The sequence below is a fragment of the Tinamus guttatus genome, unplaced genomic scaffold (genome assembly GCF_059628265.1).
Source record: "Tinamus guttatus ecotype Peru unplaced genomic scaffold, ASM5962826v1 Tinamus_guttatus_pri_ptg000227l, whole genome shotgun sequence".
Taxonomy (NCBI): Eukaryota; Metazoa; Chordata; class Aves; order Tinamiformes; family Tinamidae; genus Tinamus; species Tinamus guttatus.
Genome location: NW_028288761.1, coordinates 734,645 through 757,777, shown reverse-complemented (window position 1 = coordinate 757,777; position 23,133 = coordinate 734,645). Strand labels below are relative to the sequence as shown.

Sequence of the window (23,133 nt, the reverse complement as noted above, 5' to 3'; positions counted from 1 at the left end):
TAATCTGGGGCTAACTGGATTGTTTAAGAAATAGGGAGAAGAACGGAAAGAGCTTTATGCTAAAGTCCTGTTTATGAGTCAAAATTTGTGCTGTTACATAATACAGATACAGAAGGCAATTCATTACCCAAACATGGAAGTGCTACAGATTAAAAAAAGAAAAAAAAAAAAGTACAGACTATAAACTCATGGAGAAACCCTGAAACAATATGCTAATTTGGGAAATAAACCCAAAATATAGTAATTTTACTTGTTCTGAAGGAAACAATCACTGCCAAATTTAGCTATAATCATCATGCCTTGCTCCATGGTAAAAAGAGATTCTCCATTTATTTGGGCAATATGCAGGCAATTAAATTACTTATTATCCATGGGAAACTTCTTTTGGAGCTGTCTGCCAGTCTGAAGAAAAAGTATTTTAATCTGATGTGAAAGGGCGGAGTTCAGATCACCAGCCATTTTTGGATTGCAGTGACATATTTTAGTCTGATTAGATGCCGAAGTTGCACACTCTGTACCACAGGGTCTAACCTGACGTGGGGGATTTCTGCGTTGCCACAGGGGCAGCTGGTGAGAGGAACAAGTTGGTCTTTGTGCCCCACAAATCCTATTGGTGATCGTGATAAGAGTTACAAAGAACTAATTTCTACCAACTTTAAATACACCTCAAATTGCTGTCCTATTACTGCTAAAGACTTTGAGATGTTTTGCATGTGAGACACAGTGATTTTGATAAGATCGTGATACATGCTCTGACCAGCTTCCCGTCACTGTTTTTTATTTTTGTTGCTTGTCTTTTTCCCATAGATGATTGGTCTGTAAGCTGTGTGTTTTGGGTTATACAGATTTAAATTCTCTGCAGATATTTTGTTATGAAGATGATAGCAAATCATATTCCTTAAATAGATAGAGCAAGTGCCCTGTTTTGTCATATTTCCCAAGAGATTTTGCTTAAATTCCCTTTTAAGCATTTTATCTTCCATTCCCTCCCTTGGCATTGGAATTTGAAGCATGGGGAATGGATGGTAATCTGTTTCCCAACGTTTTCTAGTAACATGCTTTGCCCTAGCTCTTCTGTTTCTATGAGCCTAACAAGTTCCCATGTCTGTTCATACTATTGCTCTGACTTTCCAACCGATTTTTTTTTTCCTGCTGAGAATCTGGTGTGACCATTTAGTGGTTCTGCAAATATTAACAGTTTTTCCTTTGTACTGGTTAGGGTTCTAGCTGCAAAATGTACTTATTGCTTCTGCATAGATGTTGCTTAGGTGTATATCTAAAAAGATTTAACAGGAAAGGAGGCTTAGACGTGTGTGTTTGTTTTGTTTTAAGAGTATTTGCAAGTATTGGAAAAAGATAATTTTCAGAAGTAAAAAAAAATACAGATTTTTGAGAGCTGATTTTGAAATGCTGAGGTTTTAGCAATAGGTAGAGATGTAAAAATCAAAGTATTTTCATAGTAAAAATTGTTACTCTTGTTTTACCTTTGCATTTATCTTCCCCCTTCCTTGTACTGACCTGTAGGAATGTTTCAATAGAGACTCACCGCGCTCTGGGACTTGCAAACCTAAGGGCCAAAAGGGGGTTTTATATCTTGTGTAAGACTTGTCTCTTAGCAGTTGAAACATGATTCCCCAGGTGCAGTCAACATGATTTTCCTGACCTTCAATACACTTAGGCACAATATTAGTGCAGGATATCGAGCAATAACAAGTTTATTTTGTGAAATGCAATCCCGCATTATAGGCGCAATGAGGTCATTGTAACAGGGATCCATGACAACTTCGTTATGTGTTTGTGACCTGCCGGGCAATTAAGAAAGTAATTTGGGAGATATACTACATGTCTAACATCTTGAATCTGATTTATTATTGCTGTTTTTGTACTAGGATAGTCATCTTGCAAAATGAGAAAATAATGACCAAGCTCTCTTCTCCTGTGATCATCTGTTTAGGATGCTAGGGAATAGCCGCTTGATTTTTTTTTCCTCCACTTAGATCCAGGATTTCTATGGGTGCTGGTTTGCATGGTGATATTTTATTAAACTCTAGAAAGATTTTACACCATCAGGGTTGAAAAATATGTGTTACAGAAAACAAATCCCATTGTAGGAGTCCCATAAGGGACATTGCTTGTTGGTTTCTGTTTCTGTCACTCTCAGATCTTGAGCTCTTTAAAAACCCCAAACAATTTTGCACTGCTGAAAAAGGACCATTGAGACAACAGCTTCCCATAGGAAGTTCTTTAACCGTGTTACTGCAGTTGCTCCTGCACAGTGTATTCTCTTGCATACTTGGAAAGACCAGTCAGAAAGAGAGTAACTTCAGCTTTGGAAGAAGAGGAATGGATGCAGGACACAACTGATTTTTTTAAAAAATGACTTTTTGAAAACAAATTCCTAGATGATCTTGCTCTTAAGAATTTGCACTCATAAAAAGCATCATGCTCATCATTTGCCCCCGTTTTCCTTAGTTAATTGTTATTAAATCTTGGTTTTGAACATTCTCATAGGCTCTATGTGCATAATGATGACTGCGGGAGGCAGAGGTGGTAAATAACCTATTAAATGATTAAAAAAAAGAAAAAACACACATGCACACACACACAAAAACCCCAAAACACCGCACACAGTCTCTCAGGTTTGTGAAGGAAATAGTGCTGTATCATTCTTGCATGTTAAAGCCTGTGTCATTTCCTCGGTGTCTTTGAGGCTGCGTATCTGCCTTTGCTTGAAATCGATGCATGTAGTTTTGGTGAGTTTGTGTGTTTTTACTAAAGATGAAATGAATCATTTCAGTTTCCAGGAAGTTGCCCAAATGAATTTATTGATGGTATTTCCAAATAATAAAAAATGTTGTAAATGCTTGGAGATTTTCAAGGGAAAAAAATGGGTTTGTGGGTTTCCTAGCACATTAAACCTATTTGGTAATTTGGGATGTCCTTATCACTGTGATTTGAATGAAAAATAGTAGCAAATTAAAAGGCTCTTCTGGACAAACTCTGACAGGTTTTGCTTCAATGGCTTATGATATTTCTATCTTTTGACATCTTGATCTTGCTCCATTCTCTAGGAGGTGACTGCCCCAACAGCAAAGCTAGAACAGAATATTTAGTTGTGCCAATGGTGGTTTTTGTTTAATTTTCTTTGCAATATTTGTCATTTTGCTTTAAATGTCTTGTTGCTTATTCTGGGGCAGTTGCTTTTTGCAACGGGATAGAGCAGTGGCTGTGAGGGCAGGACTTTCCTGAGCTGGCACAGCTAGATGTGCCCAAGGAGACGGTGTCCTGGAGCAGGAAGGTTCTGCATCTGGGACATGACCCAGTGGGAAATGCCCTTCAACCTGGATTCGCCAGGTTTCCAAGGCCAGGGTGGGGAGTTTTCAACTCTGGGGTGGAACAGTTTTGCTTCTGATGATTTTTAAAGTAAAACCTTGATAAGGGCATAATTTCTCAATCCGTTCTCCAAGGTTGGCAGTGGTCCATGGCTCAAGATCCACAGGCATCTCTGCCTTGCGGAAGTCATTTAAAATCAGAATGCTTTTGCCATGGCACCGGATATTTTGTACTTTTAAAATATTTAAAAAGTAGAGGTCAGAAGAATTTATTATTTTAGACCTTCAAAATTCATTTGTACAAGCCTGCTCCCTCGTTCCACACCTCAGCCTGTGGCAACTCATCCCAGCTCTCCAAGCAGCCAAGTTTCTGCAATTCGGTTCCCAGTGTTTCTTTGTGCCTGGCTGGCACAACCCGTGGGTCCCCGGGGGTTGGTGCCAGAGGTGTTTTGTGCTCTGCCAGTGTTAGCGTGTACAGGGTGAGCAGAGCCCTGGCAGCTGCATCAGGGAAACGCCGTCCGTGGAGGCTGCCAGCCCCGCTCGCCGGGAGCGAGAACGTCCCGCGCTCGAGGGCAGCCCCGCGTCTCCTGAGCGTCCCCGGCGCCTCCCGGTCAGGCCGCAGGCGCCAGCGGCAGCATGAGCAGTTCTGCTGAATGTCTCCTTGCTGCCTCACCTCAGGTTTCTTTCTTTGAACATGTGATTCCTGTGTAAATGCCGGATCCACCCAATTCCCAGTCCACCTCACGAGTTGATTTTTCAGAGCTTTGTAACATCTACCTGTTAGAAATAGTCTGAGCCCCAAAAGCTGAGCCTGGAGTGCTAGGAACAAAGTAACGTGCTCTGAGCAGCAGCCCCTGGATCTTACAGCCCAGCTCAGCCAGAGAAATAATGTGATGTGCTGCTCCCATCTCCATGTGTCAGCCCCAGATAATCCTGAAAGAGACTGAAAGTTATTTTTATTTTATTTTTCCCAGGTGACTTTTGTTCATCTAGTCCATATGCGGTTGCCCTTGATAACATAGGAGGCTCCACCTCAGGTTACTGAAGTCAGTGGGATTTCTAAAGGAGCCAGCTGCTGGGATACACTGCCTCAAAACCTGGGAATAACAACAGCAAGGGGAAATAATACCTTAAATGCAAGCTAAGCTATTTTTCCAGTGTGCAGGAGGTCAAGCATAAGAAACAAGCTGTTTGTATTAAGCACATAAAACACAGAGCAGGCTTTTATAAATAAAAATTTAGAAAGCATGATGAAGTATAAATAGAGAGAGGCAGAGGTTGGTCAGTATATCTGTAAGGAACTGTATATTGTGTGTACAGTGTCTCCCTGGCACACACTTGTATGTGTGACTGCTCTGAAAATATACCACAATCCTTTATCTTAGCATGAATAAATGCAAGAAAATTTAAGTCACTTCCGTTTAGGGGTAGGGAGGAATAGTTATAGAATATTTTTTAAATGCGAAGGGGAATTGATGACTAGAGAGCTAATATTAACCCACAACTTGTTGGACTTGCTTAGACTGAGTAATGGAAATAGCTGCTACTTTGCCACTGCTAAAGTGCCACCACTTTAATAAAACTGCTTCTTGTGCAGCAGAATTGGTGCTTTGTTCAGTTTTGCTGCCCTTGTTTAAGGCTGAGTGGCTTATCTATTGCTTCTGGATTATCAGACTGTCCATTTGTGTGAAACATTAATTTTATTACAGTTGCATTTAGCAGGTTGTGATTTCCTCATATAAATGTGGATGTTCTTCACTCTGTCACAGACCAGCTCAGAATTCATCAGGTGTCACCTGCACTAAAGGCTGATGAATAGTACTGCTGAAAGAGCAAAGGAAAGAAAGTGAAATATCGAACAGAAAGTGCCTTTTCCTTTAAGGCACCTGTGTTTTAAGCAGCGTGTTGAGTTAATGGTCCCACAGCAGTTGCTTGACATTAACATCTCAGTGGCAGTGGAGATGTCCGAACTTCTTATTGCCTCTGGTCAAGAATCTGCGAGTGAAATGTGTGGCTGTCATTTCCTCAGTTCCTGTGTTACCTCGTGGCTCTGATGTGCTTTTACTGATGAACACAGTCTCAGTTTTTGCTTAGAAACCTCTCGAGTCAGACTTAAGTCTTTTGAGTTTGACTTATCGCTGGAATCAGCTCTTCATTTTGTGCTTTTTTTTTTATTATTCTTTTGATCTTGTTGAATCCTGGTTTAATAAAACATAATTCCCAACACAGTTCTCATGACAGTGACTTGTTGTATGAGTTGTCCTTTCCCTGGCAGGAAAATTCTTTCTGAATGTATTTTTAGGTTTCTCATCGCTCCCCAAGACAAACCATATAAATTCAGGAGGAACACCTGAATTCTGCCCCTGGTACTGTATGCTGTCTGGCCTTGTCTTAAAAAAGCACGTTGACAGCAGCAATTATTCTTCTTGGAGCCATTGTGTTTATATGACTGTTTTATGCTCCCGATTTAGGAGGTTTTATGGCTCCAGTAGCTCCGTGATCCTGGAACTGCACGCCAGCCATCCCAGAAAGGCCAAGGCAGCTCCAGGAACAGGAGTGTCCGAGTGTTTCCATACCTTATATACTGTATTGTAGGTGGGAGACGACTGGATTAGTGCGGGCCTGATGTGGATCAGGACTCGCTGCATTTTGGTCACCGTGTGTTTAACCTCGTGCGTTGGTGCAGCCGGGTGCTGGTAGGATGAGTATGTGGAACGAGAGTACGTTCCCGGCAGAGGTTTTGAAGCTCGGCTGCTTTGGCTACAGCAGATACTGAGAGCCTTTCACAGCTGAAATATAAACACTGTTCTTCGAGCACTGAGCAAAGATCTCTGAAGAGGAACGTGTGCTTTGCCTGTGAAAAGTGGCTAGGGCTTTATGTGGTCTTAAGGCCTTAAATATGGAAAATGGAGCTGAATTTGAAATCCTAGTAACTTGATTGTGTATCGGGTAGCTGTGTCTGGGCCCTGCTATCCTGAGCTAAAAGTTTGTCCTCTTATCTGCAAATGCAGGAAGAGGACCTGGGTACCCGCAACAAAGTGGCCTAGCAGTTGGAGAAACTAGGTGTCTTGGTAGGAGCCTTTCTGAAGAGACTGCCTAAGTATTTGAGCATGCCATGTTAAAGTTTGGTATTAAAACCAACAACAACAAAGGAAACAAAATGTCATATGGATAACTATATCAAAATGAATTTAGGTAGGAAGCATAAAAAATTCTTCCAAACATGTGATAGATCTATCTAGAGCAGCTTCACAGGTTTTCATTGGGATGCAGAGTGGAATTTCCTGGTCTGCTTTTTCAGCCGTAAAAAATACTTGAATTGCATTTCCTCATCAGTATATATTGAATATCAGCATATGACAGACCCTTGTATATTCCTGGATGTCATACTCTTCTGTCACTTCAACACTTAGTGAACCAGTGAAAGATGAAGCTGTTTCAAGCCATGATGATGATATAAGCAAAAGTTAGGTAATTTCCCTTGCTAATGTGTGCTTAAGACATTGGTGTATATATATCACAGCATAATTATTATTAAATATTTTCATTAATGACTTTGATTTAAAAGGTAGGAGTGCAGTAGCAAAATCTGCTAATGACGCATCATGGAAGCAGTATCAATACAGCAGAAATATTGTACAGGAAAAACGGAATAGGTTGGAGGTTTTCAGCAGTAGGAATTAGAGGAAATTTAATAAAATGCAGGGTCACGCACCTAAGAACATATAGTAGATTTTGCTACAAACTCATTGGTTGGTGTATTATGCCAGTGATGCTTCAGGGATGTGCAGGCTTTTCTTGTGAGGTCTGCAGAAGGTGGTTTAGCTGCAAGCTTGTCCTGGTGGCTTTAAGATCATTTTGTGAGGGTCTTCCAGTGGGCTAAACCTCTATAATTAACTATTGGTGGGATGACTGGTATCATCAATGGTTAAAACCACTGAAAAAGCAAACGTCATCTAAGGTACAGAAATCTGGAGTGCTCATGTTAAAGTCAAAATGTTTATATGATTTTTTTTTTTTCTCCTCCAGGTCAGCCAGTTCAGGCAGCTGTATTCCAAAGTGATCAACGATAAACATGATGATGTTATGGCAAAGTTTGGAGCAATCCTGGCACAAGGCATTTTGGATGCAGGTAACTCCCCAAATACTTATAGCAGTCAAAATTTCTTACTCCTGTTTGACTACAGAAAGCTTCTAATAGCTATAAAACCAAATTCCATTTTGGAGAGGGGGTGTTGGCTTTTATGCCTGTTACACAGCAGCAGCAAGAAATCTCGAATTTCAGGTCATTTTATCTGATTAAAGAAATAAGCCCTGCTTTGTCATTTCAGCTTGTATCAGTGTGCTTCAATTAGGATAAACCCAGTCCAGTCATTGGGGCAGAATTCCTTCCAGAAGAATTTTTTTTTAATGTATCTGTTTCGTCATCCTCAATGCTGACTTGTAGCATTATAACTTATTATTTGCTGCATTCCTCTTGTAAACTTACTTTGCAATTTCTGTTTAAAAGATGATGTGACCAGTTAAAACTTTTTTAACTTTTTTTTTTAAATAAGTAAGTTTTTAGTAAATAGGTTTTGTCCCTTTCTTGATTATTAGAAGTGTTGTGCAAAGACACAGTGAACTGCATTGGTGTTGCTTCAGAAGAGCTAGTGCTTCTCTCACAAAGGATTCTGCCTCCTAGCTAAGGGAACATCATTACATGGCTGCTAAAGGCTGAGACAGGTTTCTCTAAGGGCATTAGCATTTCACAGGGGCTGAATTACGGGACCTTAGGGAATCTGAAGGAAAGTTTCTGTAAGCAGAGAAGACAGACCATGTTCTGTTTTGAACTTTTCCCTCTGTTGGAGTTTAGGCTTATACAGCATTGCAGGTATCAGCAGCACCCCCTTTCCAAGTTTCTAGTGCAAATCTGCACATCCAAACTCAATTTCTCCCATCTCTGTGGCCCCTTCTTGCCGTGCAGCTCCCTGTCCTTTTCCCCGCTCCTAGAGCTCAAACTTAGGAAAGTTTTAGGCCCAAGACTGTTTCTCTAGTTTTGGGTATTCCCATGCTTATACTGGGTTGCTTGGAGGCCAGAGCCTAGCTGGCTCAGAGAGATTTGTCTCTCAGCAGTGCAGGCCTGTTTTGAATTGCCACCTTTAAGGATTAAATCATAAAAATGCAGCTTAAACCTTATTTGCTTCCTGTGTCAATCATGTATAATAACTTGGAAACCAGAAGCATCCAATTTTAATAAACTACAAATGGATTTGCGCCAACTTCTTCTTTATTTCTTACTTGTAGAAACTGCTGTCCTGGTGGGGAAGGCTGTGAACCCTTTCTTAACCTACTGCCACTTTATGAGAGACTGTTATAAAGAACAAATTCTCTTTCTCTCTCCCATACAACTGCAAATGCTTTCCCAAAACAATGAGCTGTAGAATTTATCACTACTGGGAAGAAAAGGTTCTTTGTGTCTTCTGCAATAGCTGGGGCAGTTGAACATGTAGTTATTATTTTTATTTTTGAAAGGAGAAAAATATAATTCTCTTTCAGTGACAGACTTTGATCAAAGTGCAGCACTTCTATTGTGGGACTGGGAAGTGATGCATTGAAGGTGGGTTTCTTGTTCTGACAGCAAGGCAGTCAGTGGGCTCATGGTTTCATGCAAGAATTAGATGCACTAAATTTAGCATTTTTTTTTCTTCCAAACCTCTGAACTCTTATAATTCTCCCTGTCATATGCAAACATGCCCTCTCACACCAGGCTGACAACTCTCTTTCTTTTCCTTGCAGAATTAATGTGCTTTATTGTCTGGAGTATGTATTTGTCAAGGTGGGCTATGAAAGGGATATGGTGATCTCATTAAACTTCAACATTTGACCTACTTAAACTTTTTTGCCCTCTGGACCGTAGGTCTTCGCTCTTGTTCTTAATGCAGCGTTTTTCAATCAGTGAGGATGAAGGAGGAGCTGCTGTCACTAAGCTAATATTTATGTAGCACATTTGGAACATCCTTTTCTGGATATTTAAGAAGTTTGGGTGGGGTCAGCTGTGCAGTGGTTGGGGACCATCTATATCACTGGGTATCATGAAGGTGAATGTACTGAATCCTCCCCAGCTCTGGTGACAGTTGTGATAAGGGATGGAAAGAGTCATCTGGATGACAGAGGAAGGGAGCTGCCCATCTCCTAATTTCTGTCGCTCCAAATATGAATTTCATGTGAAGTGTTGCATTTTGGATCTTAAAGGCTTTAGTATAAAGGATACTTAGGTGCACATGGGCTTCCTTCCCATGCACTGAGTTCAGTGCTACTTTAGCCCTTCATCAACACTGATGTTTCCCTCCTTTTTCCTACCCATCCCAGTTTACAAGGTCCTAATGTAAAATTGGATCAAACTTTAGTAGTTAGAAGCAAAAACCAGTATCATTTGCCACTAGACCAGGGCTATCCCTTGTTCTATTGCCCACATGGATCACCTTGTTGGCACGTGCTGGAATTGATTCAGCCAGGGGTTTGATGGCAAAGTGGATGAGCCTTTGGCCTTTCTGGACTGACACTAAGTTCAGGTTGCCTTCATTCCTGTTTAGATGAAGTAAGTTGTCAGCCTCTGCTGATAAAGAAGCAGCGTGATATTGCTGGAAAATGGGACAGGAGCTCGGCTAAGACTGGCGGCTTATTTCCAAGGCCTGTGAGGGATCCTTAGGTAACGGGTGCTGAGCTGGTTTGCTGTCCTGGGCTGTTCGGTATGGGCTCTGCCATGGTATTAGCAGCAAAGCATTTATTTTGCTCAGAACTTGTTGAAGAACTAAAGTTTTAGAACAATGTGATGGGTATTAGAAGCGCACCACCATGGCTGGGTAAAGAGCAGGTTCATCAAAGTGCAAATCATCAGCGTCTGCTTGTTGCACTCTCCCTCCTTGTTTCCTAGTGTAAGCTTGCCTAGTGGATCCTCATTGCTTTTAAAGCAACTATTTTAATTCTAGCAACTTTACTGCTATAAATTCTGGGAGATGGACCTTAGGGTGCTACCAAGGAGCTCTGGAAATCTTTGTGCGTGTGCTGGATCCCCTCCTGCCCAGCCCCACGCCATCTCCCAGCCTTTATCCATCTAGCCAAAGGTCTGGAATGTGTTCCCTGAGCAGGTTATCAGTGCTGCTACTTAATCATGAAGACAGATCGCAGTTGTGCAGTGTCCTGTCTCTCCACCTTTCCTGCTCCCCTCACAGCCTGGGAGGGAGGGTAGGGTGTGTGTGGATATAGAGCAGCAGAGAGAAGTAGCGTGACAGCATCTTTGGAATATGAAATCTGTTGCTTAGCCCGGAAATTCCAGAGGTTGGATAACAGAATTCTAAAGGTTAAAAATAAATTTGGAAAATAAATTTCCGAAAGTCTGATACAAATTAGTTTAAGCTACTTATTTAACTGCTTTGTCCTGAATATCTGCAAATTACAGATCTTCAAATTACCTTACACACTGATGCAGTGAAGTTCATAGGAAAGACGGGGGAAAAGACCATCTTAGGCAGCCTCACCTTAATAGTGTTGTAAATTCAAATACAAGTACATGAGAGCAGTACGGGAGAAAATAACGAAGAGTAGCAGATAAGACTTTGATATCCTTGTCTTTCTCCAAAAAGCGGTGCTTGTGCAGAGCATCTTACAGGATGGTGTCCAAACCCCCCTATCTTGCGCTTAGGGGTTTTTGACACCAACAGATACCAAAGGTCACCATTGCTGCTTCATTAAGGGCTTTCACTGGTATTACTAGCCAAAAAAAAAAAAAAAAATTTTGGTCGTGCTACAAACTCAAGCCAGCACTGCTGAGCCTTGCTATACGTGGCTGCTTGTGCAAGGCAGAGGAATGCTGCTCGTTGGACTTTTCAGCCGTAAAGGGCCTTTAATTTGGAATGAGTGGGCGACTGTATTTTAACAAAGTTACCCTGGCTGCACCTGGCCTCCTCAGCGGTAATGGACTTGCCTGCTGCCCTCTTCAACTCGATTCATTGGGTTCATCAGAAGACGAAAGATCAGATTAACACTTTCTCACTCTGTCTGCCAGCCCAATCTTTCAATTTGATTTCTAGCTGGATGTTCCTGTGCTGCAGCAACATACAGAGTTGTTTTGGTCTCTGCTTTGCAAGTATAAAGCTAAGGAATTGGTTGTCTGGCAGAGATTTAATTTTGTTGCAAAAACTGCAGGAGCTTGTCTCTTCGCTGCTGAGATTGATAACCTCTACAAGGCACTTCTGAAGTTGCTGCTGTTTACATTTTTTTGTACTTAGATGGTGTAGGATAAAAATGCAGGCGTATTTCTTCTGTATAACACTAGCAGTTCAGGGAGACAGCCCCAGAAAGAAAAGCTTTTTGTATGTACCGTTTTCCCTGTGATTTTTGTCTTGTGGTTCGTCTATATATCCTATTTTGAAACTGCTTATGGCATGGGTTTGTCTGCTTGAGCTTCTCCTCTCCGTGGGCCTCAGCTTCACTTTTTAAATTCATCTCTTGGCAAAATAAGCGCAGAGGGGCTCTCTCCACTGGCTGTGTTTGGGGGATGTCTTTATCCAGAGCAGTTTGGTTACACAGCCCCTCAGTTTGCTGTATAAGCTGAGATCTCAAGGTGTGTTTTGGAGGCAGGTGTGTGCAGCAGGAGACAACACTGTGCTCTCTGCTCATAGCAGCCTCATTCGCTTTTGCTTGTGGAGTACCTGGGAATGCATTAACCTCACCTAAGTTATTCCATTTATGTTCTCCACAGGGGGCCATAATGTAACTATTTCACTGCAGTCGAGGACGGGACACACTCACATGCCTTCTGTGGTGGGAGTGCTGGTCTTCACCCAGTTCTGGTTCTGGTTCCCCCTGTCTCACTTCTTGTCGCTGGCTTTCACCCCAACCTGCGTCATTGGCCTTAACAAGGATCTTAAGGTACGTGACGAGTGGAGAGGAGGAAAGCTGCTGATAGCAGCCTAGAGGTCTGTCTTAAGTGACCTAGGAGGTGTGTAAATGCATTTTTTGGATTTCTCCAGCTTATCTATGCCAGAAATAGTACTAATTGAGAGAGAGGAAAAAAAAAAAAAAACTAAAATCAGGCTTAAATTGTAGTTCTTTGTTTGGAATAAAGCCTTAGACAAGTATAATAATGATAGCGGGGGGAATTGGGGATAAGAGGAATACAAAGAAGAGATTTTAACTTCTTTATTTTGAAGTAACTTATAAGGAAAGCAAATCTATTTAGTGTATGCAGGCAGAGAGCACTCCAGTATGTACCTTCCTACTCCAGAAGGTCATTTTTAAAAGAAAAAGAACAACAACCAAAAACTGGGCCCCCCTGGTGAGTTACGTGGATTTGTAACCGTCAGGACTGTATACAGCACTACAGCTTTGAGTCCTTTGTCAGACCTGTTCCGTGCAACGGCCTCTTTCTTGTCTAGAATCAGACTCTGCTGCACAATGTTCCCCTCTTGTGTGCAGGCTGCACAGGGAGGTGGAGTTCTGCAGTCACCAGCTGAGATTCTCTTGAGGTGCTATGAAATTCATTACATCTCTGGTGAACATTAAAGCAGCTCTAGTGAGCCCTAAAGCAGCACACTATCAAAAACAAATAAAGAACCCCCATGAAGGAATACTAATAAAAAAAAAGGATTAAAAAAAAAGAAAAAAGAGGGTCTATTTGGATTCCTAGGGGAGTAAACATTAAACCAAACAGCTCTGGGTGCTGCAGTTTTCCTGTGCATCTGTTCTTCCTGAACAGCTGATGGGCTGCGGTGTAGCCCGTGCAAGCTATGTCTGTGCTGGCTTAAGTAATGGGTTTCTTGTGCAGAAGAACTGAATTAATAAGTTTAGCAAAATAAAATAGCATTTGAAAGTGGAAGCACAGGGCAGTGCAAACTCCTCCTGTCATTCCTGCAAGTGCAGTCTGGGTTGCACAGGGTGTGCATAGCTCAGTCTGGGGTTGAGCTGGCTTGCTATTTTGCAGCGCCCTGGACCAAAAGTTTGAGGCTCTTTTCCACCTGTCTTAGCACTGAGCATCATCTATACACAGCTGAAAATTCTTGCCGTTTTAGGGGAGAGATTTGCTCTAAAATGCCATTTTCTCTCTGTCCTGAATATTTTATATGGGCTGTATCATTGTTTGTCTCTTCATCTCCCATGCAGTGAGACGTGCAGAACTTTTTTGCCTGCTTGGCTGTGCTGCCATTTTGACTCCCTTTCTCCATCCCCTAAGGTTTCCAGGGAGCCCAAGGGCTTTAAGAGGTTGTATTTTCTAACTTGGTTTAACTACTAAAACTAGCTACAGACTTAATGTATGTTATAGGCTGCACCACACCATGCTGCTTCTTCAGAGTAGTCCCTGGCCCCTTAGTGCTCCATTATGTCTTACAAAGGCAGAGAGGTGAGATCCTGCAGAATTATATTCAGTTGAAGAATCTGGATGGGCTGTCAAAGCACATCTTTTGGTCTTGGTTAGGCAAGAGTAAGAGAATATATGGAAGTGATTTAAAAACAAAACAAGTAAACCCGCTACCTCCAAAACGTATTGTCCTTTTGCAAGAGGTGAGTGTCAGGCAGTGCTTGAGCTGGCCTAGCGTGCGTTGACCGAGCAGATTGTCGCTTAGCTCTTAAACCAATTGTGCATTAATGTGAGCAGGCACAGCAACAACATCAAAACCACGAAGGCATCGAAACAATGAAAACAAAGCATGGTGTGAACTACACGGAGAAGGCTAGGAGAGCTTGCCAGAGTCAAATTATAGAATAATTAAATAACATTGTTCTACTTGAACTGTTGCCACTGATAACAGTTTCTCAGCTTCCGGAGGGAGAAAAGGGGAAGCTTGTATTCTTAAGAGGATCTGTGTTCATCTCTGCTGGAAGGAAAATGAAGCTAAAGTAATTATTCTGTTGTGGATTTTTTTTGCTCCTGCTTTTCTTGTCTCTAATTTTTTTTTTTTAACTCTTTGTCTTAGATGCCGAAAGTCCAGTACAAGTCCAACTGCAAGCCCTCTACATTTGCCTATCCCCCACCTCTTGAGGTACCCAAGGAAAAGGAGAAAGAAAAGGTATTTGGGTTTGCTTTCTGTGTTATATAGACTAATACCTTCTCTTTGCTAGTATAGACATGGACTTTGATGGCACCAACAGGGAATTTAAAGACTGAAGGAGAAATTGGCAGGCACTATTATCTCTGAAAGAGAATTCTAGCTATTTTTTCGTGCTGAGCTGGGGACTCTTGCTGATCACAGCACACAACAGCTGTGCTGCTGAGTGGCAGGAACCTCCCTTGTCTCCACTAGTCAAGCAGGAGCATTGATTAAAACAGTCTCCCCTGCCCTGCTGATCTGTATGCGTGTACTGTCTTTGTAGGGCACCTAGCACAGCGGAGTTTTTGTCTGTGACTTGGGCTCCAAAGCACAGCCGCTTTATAAACACTGGAAGTATGAGGCAGAACATGTCTCATAGTCCTACATGGAAGGGCAGAAACATAACTGGTCTAGGGACAGTGGGACCATGTGCTGCAGTACGAGTGATCAGGCCCATGGATCACAGGAGAAGGGTAAGTGAGGAACTGAGAGTATCCAGGTATAGAAGAGGAAGAGATAAGAACTGCTGGAAGACCAGCAGGACAGTGGAATCAATTTGTCTGCTGGATTAAGATGGTAAAAGCTGTCACGCAGGCCATGGCAGAAGGCAGAGCAGCCCCTAGGGAGCAATTGCGGCTGTGGAGACCTCAGGCATGTCACACTGATGAATGACACTGTGTGAAAATTGTAAATCATTTTATCAGAATTGAATGCTAGGCAGGAGAAATTTCTGAACAGTCGAGGAGCACAAAAATGAACTCTAATGAAAGGCAAAGCTAGCTGCTCGTAGCTACGTTCTTGCCTTTGGAATAGGACGTGAATTTGGCATCCCTCTTTTCTTATGCTCCTGACCAGAATTAAATGTGCCATGAAACTGTCTTTAGTCTAGAAAGTCTCACCAGCAACCTGACAAATACAATGCTCCCTGTCCGTCTGTGGAAATTGCTGCCTTACAGATGTAGCTACACATGCTTTCTGAGAGGAAAGTGTGCCAAATTCTTGTATTTGAGCAATTTTGCTGAATGTTGCTTAGAAGTACCAAGTATTCTCACCTCCATAAGGCATTTCGTGCATCCACTTTTTTAACTCTGCGAGAAATGTGGCTGTCTGACTAGGACAGAGAAAGAACTTCAGGTCATCAGGAAGAGGCTCTTTATCTTTGAGACTATGGCAGCAGATTTCTCCATAACAGTCCCATTCATTGCTGTTTAAAAACAAACAAGTAAATAATTTTCATGTAGGTACTTGAACAGTCATGATTAATCTCTAAATCAGGAAATTTGCCATCCTTCTGCATATGTGACTGGACCTGATCTGCATTTATGGGTACTTTGGTCCTGTCTGTGCTATTTATTCGCTCTGGTGGCACTGCATTGATCTTTTAAATAGAACAGTGTAGAGGGAGTGGGATTGACCTTGTTATTACCTGTGCTGAGAACTGACCTAACACCAGCTTTTCTTGGTTGCCCTGCTTGGGTAGTTGATGCGCTGCATACAGTGTCACAGTGTGCTGAATGCCTCTTCTGTTGACAAATCCAGGTTTCCACTGCTGTGCTGTCCATCACTGCAAAAGCCAAGAAGAAGGAAAAGGAGAAGGAGAAAGAGAAGAAGGAAGAGGAGAAGATGGAAGTGGTGAGTGTAAATGTCAAACTTAGCTGTCTGCCACCTCCTGCAAATGAGGAAGGTGTGACATTAAAGCAGGTGCTCACTTAAACCTGTCCCCACTGCCACCAACATTGCAATCAGCTTTAAGCACAGCACTAACACATTTCAGTGTACTGTGTACACTCCTTAGCATCTTTCTTGCGCACATGTGTCCTGAATAAAGTAAGAGGCATTATTTACAAATCCATTATTTCTGAGAAATAAATCTCCCTCGATAGTGCTAAATAACTTACTTTCTTAAAGGCAGAAACTTGTTTTTGTGAATGTATGTGTCTTTAAGTGAAGGAACATTTCACATTTTTTCTGTTATTTAAATGTCTGTTGATCACGTTTCTAGACCAAGGAATTTTATCACTTATCCATGTACTTTTCTTACTACTGTGAAGGAAATTTAGTTTAATTAGTGAAATTAGTTAATTTCATGTTCTTGGTGCCTCCAATTGACCTTCTGAAAAAGGACTCAGTGTTATAGCAGTTGCCTGTTGCTATCTGTTCCAACTGAGCCTGCTGAAGCATCTAAAAGTTAAAGCTTTCTGCTGCTACGCGTGTTTAATCCCTTTCTGAAGTGTTCTTTACCTTTTGGACAGCAGTTTCTTATGTGCTTTGCCAGTCTATCAAAATACAAAAATGCATCAAGCCAGCTGAGCTTTAAGTACAGGATCCCTCCTCTGCTCTGTATCTGTGGTGATTGCTCTGGTCCTCTGGTGATTTATAGCAGCTTATAGATCTGAGACTGGAAATTCCGTTCCTCATCTGTGAATAAAGTGTCATCCTAGAGCAAGCTGAAATGTCTGGATGATTAAATTCACAGTGATCGATAGAAACCCTTCTGATCAGTTTAACATCTGTATGAGATAAGTGCTATGTTCAGGGACTTTTTGGACTCTTTAATTTGAAAAATAAACACCCAAATCGTACATGAAGGAAGCGTGACATAACTACATGTGTAATTTACACATGTAGTTTTGTTATGTTTATAATGCTTTCCTCGAGCTATATAAGTAGTGGCCATATCATATGTACAGCATACTGTTTGAAAGGTGTTGATGCTCTTGCACCAAACTGTTTATAGCTGGCCCAGAAAATGAATCGTTTTGAGTGCACAGCTATAGCTCTGATTTTTTAACTACTTAGTCCTTCAAAATGTTACCCAGCCATCAAACATTGCCTTTGCTTTCAGTTATTCTTACAGCAGTATATGATCAGCAAAATGTGCTGAACAGATGAATCTTTCTTCCAAGATTTTGGCAACATACAGTTAAGTAAAAGTGGCAAGAGGAAGCAGTGCCTTAGAAAGGCTTCACGTGTGTGTGTGTGTGTGTGTGTGTGTGTGTGTGTGTGTGAGAACGTTTAAGCTGTTTGAAAAGTTTTCTTGGCTGAATTGAGCAGAAAAAAACAGGGTAGCAAAAAGGGAGCTTGCTGCCACCTGCTGTGTTTAAGCTGAGCGTATTACCATTGTCCAAATGCTTTGCAGGTCTAATTGCTTTCCTGTTTTTCTCATATGTCTGTTACATGACTAGTAATCCACAGCTTCCGAGTGATGTGCACAGTGATGAGCAAACACCATGCCCAACGAAGTTCCATCTGCTGTTACAGGGTGTACTGTGCATTTGGTGTTTTTCCCCTGCCTGTTTTCCTGATCACTTCATTCGTGGTTGTTTCCATCTTTTCCACAGTTTTTTTTGTTTGCAGCTCAAAGATGTTGCTGAGCAAGAAGGAAAGCATGAGCCATGTCCTTGAGTATGTGATGAAGCTTTTTCGTCTGAGCTTTGCCTCCAGCTGCTGAGTCAGTGGCTAAGAAGGGTTAACTGGAATTCCCTAGGGAGTCACTGGGATGAGTCATTTTGGTTGAGCTGCTGTCACTACCACTGGTGTGAAATTTCAGTGGTAGCCTTATTGCTGGGAAGATATCAGGACAGCTTTTGGCAATATTCATCTGCTCAGTCATGATATTAAAAACGCTTAAGTTGTGAACAGAAATGGTGTGAATTTACAGAGCAAGTATTAAAAAGAGAATGCAGAGGTAAACTTTTCTACTTTCCCTTCCCACTGAACTTCTTTTCATCTGCAGTCAAGAGTTAGGCTTTGCCTTGGTGAGAAAACTCTAGATTCACATCAGTATTGCTGGTGCTGTAGCTGATAGACGTGTGGTCAGTCCGCTCCTCAGCAGAATGGCTTCTCACCACACTTTTGAATTACTGCCTGTGTTAGGAATAGCAGGTTTACATTACCGTCCTGAGTTGTGAAAGGGTTAGAAACTGCTCTTAAAATCATACTGGTGTTCTGCTTCCCCTCTGCAGGATGAAACTGAAAAGAAGGATGAAAAAGAGAAGAAGAAAGAGCCTGAACCCAACTTCCAGCTGCTGGACAACCCAGCCAGAGTCATGCCTGCTCAGCTCAAAGTTCTCACCATGACAGAGAGCTGCCGATACCAGCCTTTCAAACCAGTAAGTCCTAGTCTGCACTTTGCAGAGCATTTCCAGTGCTGGATGCAGAAGAACTCAAGTTCTGTGTGTACATGTACATGTGTGTACACACATGTATATTCCTGTGTGTACATGAGAACACCACTCATCTGATGCATAACCGTAATGTGCTGGAGATGTTCAACTTCACTGTTGTCATATTTGTGTTTAAAGTCCCACTCTTCAAATGATCAAATGCAATTCTAGTTGGGGGAAAGTCAGAACTGCTCCAACTCTTTTCATCATGCTAATGCTGCTTTATGATAATCATGATAATCATCTTCATGCGCTTGCACTTACGGCAAGTTATGGTTTGGATTAGTCTTCCACAAGATTCTGTGTTATATGGTGAGATTACTGTCTATCACACTTGTCAGGAGCTTTAATGCTGACTGACTGAAGAATCAGAAACTGTAAGGATACAAGATTTAGCAATGAAAATGTTTGCTAAAAGAAGCTGACAAAAATTTAGGACTTTATGCCATAGGCATTCCAGGGAAATAGTCTAAGAATAAAACATATTTAAGGTTTTTTCTGCTTTCTAATATGCTACTTTTACTGATCTCAGATCTTTATAATGAGCAGAAAAATTTTACTGTCAGTGCAGTGAAATACAGAATTACCTGTGCTGGTATCTTTGTTATTCTGCGGTGAGGTTTCTACCTAAATGGATTTGTTTTGAATTAAACAAATTTATTATTTTGTTACACCTTACTTTAGAAAGTGCCCTCATCTCCTGCTGACATAGAGAAGAGATAGCATGTGGTTATTGATTGAAGAATGAAAAAGACCTTGGCAATAACCTAACCTCTACCTAAATGCTCTGTGAGATGCTACAATGCATTGTAAAACTAACAAGTTTGCTTCTAGGAGCAAGCCTCCTGAGTCAACTTCTTGTGGCCTTTACCTATAACATGCTAGTCTTTCCCCTTTTGCAGGATTGTGTGTAGGAAAACTGTTATTCAGAAGCACTTTTTCTCCAGAAAATCATTTGTTTTTAAGAAATGGATTTCCTGGAATTCTGTCAGCACAGAATTCTCTGTGCATCATCCCCTTTCGAAATATCTTTAGCAAATCTGTCAAAGGACTTTTCAGTTTCTTTAGAGAAAGGATATGACCTAACTGGTATTTTAGTTGGGAAGATCTGTAATGCTGTCCTGTAAATGTGCAGTCATGCCACTAAAATAATGTGGATTCCCTTAACTTCCCTTACAAAGAGGTTTCGAAGAGAACAGAGCAGTGTCTTTATTTTATTTATTTATTTATTTTTCTCCCCTCTCCTCCCTGCCTCCTTTGGGGGTTATGGTCTATAACCAAGGAGGCATCTGGAATGGGGCTATTCTGGAGCTTTGCTCTGCCATGGAGAATGCCAGAGTAAAATGCCTCTTTGAAACGCTGTTTGTAGCCTGGAGTCGTGATGTGGTCAAGACTGCAGTTCCAGCCAGGCGTGACCCAGCGCTGCCTCTTTGCACGTCGTGTTTCAGTCCTGGAGACGCTCCGATATGCTTTAGCCTGGCAGGATGTTTAGTGGTGATTTTTGTAATTAATTCCCCTTTGTTTTACAAGGTGCTGTTAATAGAATTCCTCAGTCAGTGGAAGTTGGTGATGAGATTAGTCTCCATTTCAGATAGCCTCCTGGGAGGTGGCTACACAGGGAGGCTTCACTAACCTTTGTTGCCCTGTGATAGTCTATGTTGCCTTATAAAGCAATTATGATTCAATTTGTTTTCATGTGGAAAATGGATTGGGTTAGGATTCTGGGTTCACAACTAGGGTAAACTGTGAATCCAGAAGCTGTTTTCTGTTGAACTGAGTTTAGCTAATGGTGTTTCAAAAGGCATCCTCATTAGATCTTTCTGTGCCATCCACATATCCAGCAGGCATCCCTGTGGGTGTCCGAGATGCTTTGATCTCTGAAACTTCTCCTTTTTCTGGGAAAGTTACACCTTTGGCACAGATCTGGTCAACAGAGAATCAGGAAATACAGGGCTGTTTCTGGGTGTAAGGGCCCCCACCAAGGAATCTTTGCTGTAATTTCTTCATCCATGAGCAATCAGGGAAAAGGAACTATGTTTTTCTTCCTCTTTCTGGATACCACTGAATAATCCTTAACTGAACAAGCACACAAGGAAGCAGTGCTCTATGTATCCCTGTTTGTGGGGAAATGGATGGATCTTGGGCTTCACTCTATACCCTTCTCCTTGCAGAGATGTGAGTATGAATGGCTGGTGCCTCCACTGACACTTTCAGAAGCCCTTGTGTGAGCATTTGGTCTGGAAGTTCAATGAGCTTCTAATGTGGGTTGCAAACAAGTGAGGAAATGTAAATTCTCATGCATCAATCTGAGTAAATCTTTATTACTCTTCCAACTGATTTTTGACTCTATATATGCAATAGTTGCTTGATAAAATTTACAGCTAGTTCTTGAAGACCTCCTGCCTTTGGTGTGAGTTGAGAGCTCAGTCCTACTGCTCAGGAATCTGTTGTGTCCCATATGGCTGAAGATAACACCATGGCTATAAACAGTCCTCCATGAGGCACAGGTGAGCAGCCTTAACATCCATGTACTTGTCTTGCAGCTTTCCATCGGGGGCATCATCATTCTGAAGGACACCAGTGAGGACATGGAGGAGCTGGTTGAACCTGTGGCAGCTCACGGTCCAAAGATTGAGGAGGAGGAGCAGGAACCTGAACCACCGGAGCCCTTTGAGTACATTGACGATTAAGATCTGAGGTACTGCATAGTGTACAGTCACCTTCCTTAACCCCAGTGAAGGAAAAGCCTCTTCAAATAAACCCAAAGCGTTTCCCAGTGCCGAACATCCTTGGTTTTGCCCCTTGACTGCTTCTGTACCAGATTCAGAAACACATGATCTGTCCTGATTTGAAGAGTTTGGTAGCAGTAGAAGAGGATCCATCTTCTGGATCAGACCTGACCCAGTCATGCCAGGCCTGGTCTAACCTTTCAGGTTTGGCTGCTCTTCAGTAGAATCTCAGTGGACAGAGTCAGAGCAGCCTGTGCTGTCTCAGGCACCAGCTGAGCTGGGAATAATTGGATTATGTGATCCCAGAGGGGCAAGTGATTTGTGTAACAAAGTTATCATCTGCTTGACCTCAGCGTGGCAGGTTTGGTCAAAAGAGAACTACTGCTGTTTTTAGCCTTTCTTGAACTCCCAGCAGTTCTTAAAATTCAGGCACCCTTGGCACTCTGAGCCCCTTGAATAATCCATGTAGGTCTGTTGCAGGCAATGAATGGTGCAGTTCTCAGGTTCCTTGACTAAAGTGCCTGAAATGACGTCCAGGTTTCTTCACTGAGAGGCAGAAACTAGTTGCTTTATTTCCAAATATGGGCTGGCATGTCCCAGTGTTCCCAAGAGCAATGATTGTGTACTTGAATTGGTGGACAGGCAGGAAAACAAACTTCTTGCTAAAAACTGTAAATGTTGCGTCAGTGGCAGACTCGTATGCGTGTGCAGTCAGCTACAAGAGGCCTTAGTTAAATGCATTTGTTTCTCTGGTCTTTCTCTCCCCTTCCTCCAGGATCATGTCTGCTAAAGAAGACACTATGCTTGAGAGGAGAAAGACAGACTTGGAGACCTTCCTGTCAAGATCTGCTGTTCAGTGCATGCAGCCCCCATCTGTGCTGAGCTAAAGCTGATAGTCCGTGTTTTATGGCTGAAGAACAGATATATGCTATTTAGTGTACTCTTCTTTCACAAAACCTTGTTTTCAAATAAATATATTAAAAACTCTTGACAGAAAAGTTGCTGGTTTAAAAAACAAAATGAAGGAGAGAGCCTGGCAGCCTTCTCCTCACCTCAGACCTTAGAAATTAGACCACATTTACCCTCAGGCTTTGTCTTCCTCATCAGGTGGCTGCTTGCTGGAGGCCTGCATCCCTCTCCAGCAAGGCTGTGACTGATCCTGCTGTTCCACAGAATAGCTGGGATCTGTTTATACTGCTGCTTTCTCTAGCACTTGTTCAGGCTTAGCAAGGTCACCAGCTCTGAGCTGGCGCAGCTGCCGTGCTGATGCTACAGCGAGGGCAGGTTTCTGCTTGCCAGCAATCAAGTTTCCTCCCACATTATCTCAATGGTATTGACTTTGCACTGATGTCCCCCCTTGCACATCCTTGTATTTGTATGTCTGTGCAGGACTGACAGCAGGACTCTGGGTGTTACGATGGGGAGATGAAGGCACAGGATTCTGTTGCCTTCTGTGAGCTTTCACCAGATATGAGCACAACAGCTGATGTGGTAAGACAGCTAGAAATGCATTGCAGACCTAGATGGGGTGAATCCAGACGTGCGAGTTGTTACCCTGATGTGCATCATTAGCCGGGGTTGGGAGTTACAGTCAGGAGTGTGGAAAGAGCAGCAGTCAGAAGGAAGGAATGCGGCTTGGCCGATGAGTGTCCGACCAGCCGGGCCGTCCTTCGCTGCTGGGACGGTAACACTTCAAAGGTTGTGTCAGCAGCGAACCAGAGACTTCAGGCCTGGTCAGCTGGAAACCAACTTTTGGGCTACGCTACATCACTTGAAACAGCACTTAATGGAGTGAAGTTATTATTATATGTCTGTGTGAGAGTACTTGGCTCTATGT

General features: G+C 42.2%; 1 protein-coding gene across 1 annotated transcript in view; it reads left to right on the top strand.

Moving 5' to 3' along the window:
* Positions 1-22,284, top strand: part of PSMD1 (proteasome 26S subunit, non-ATPase 1) — a 72,322-nt gene extending 50,038 nt beyond the window's left edge. The window contains exons 19-25 of the mRNA XM_088525502.1: positions 7,362-7,464; positions 12,076-12,245; positions 14,288-14,380; positions 15,941-16,033; positions 18,367-18,513; positions 21,111-21,265; positions 22,072-22,284. Of these exons, the coding sequence (XP_088381628.1) occupies positions 7,362-7,464; positions 12,076-12,245; positions 14,288-14,380; positions 15,941-16,033; positions 18,367-18,513; positions 21,111-21,257 (753 nt within the window). The 3' untranslated portion in view covers positions 21,258-21,265; positions 22,072-22,284. The remainder of the gene's footprint in view (positions 1-7,361; positions 7,465-12,075; positions 12,246-14,287; positions 14,381-15,940; positions 16,034-18,366; positions 18,514-21,110; positions 21,266-22,071) is intronic.
* The last annotated feature ends 849 nt before the right edge of the window (positions 22,285-23,133 follow it).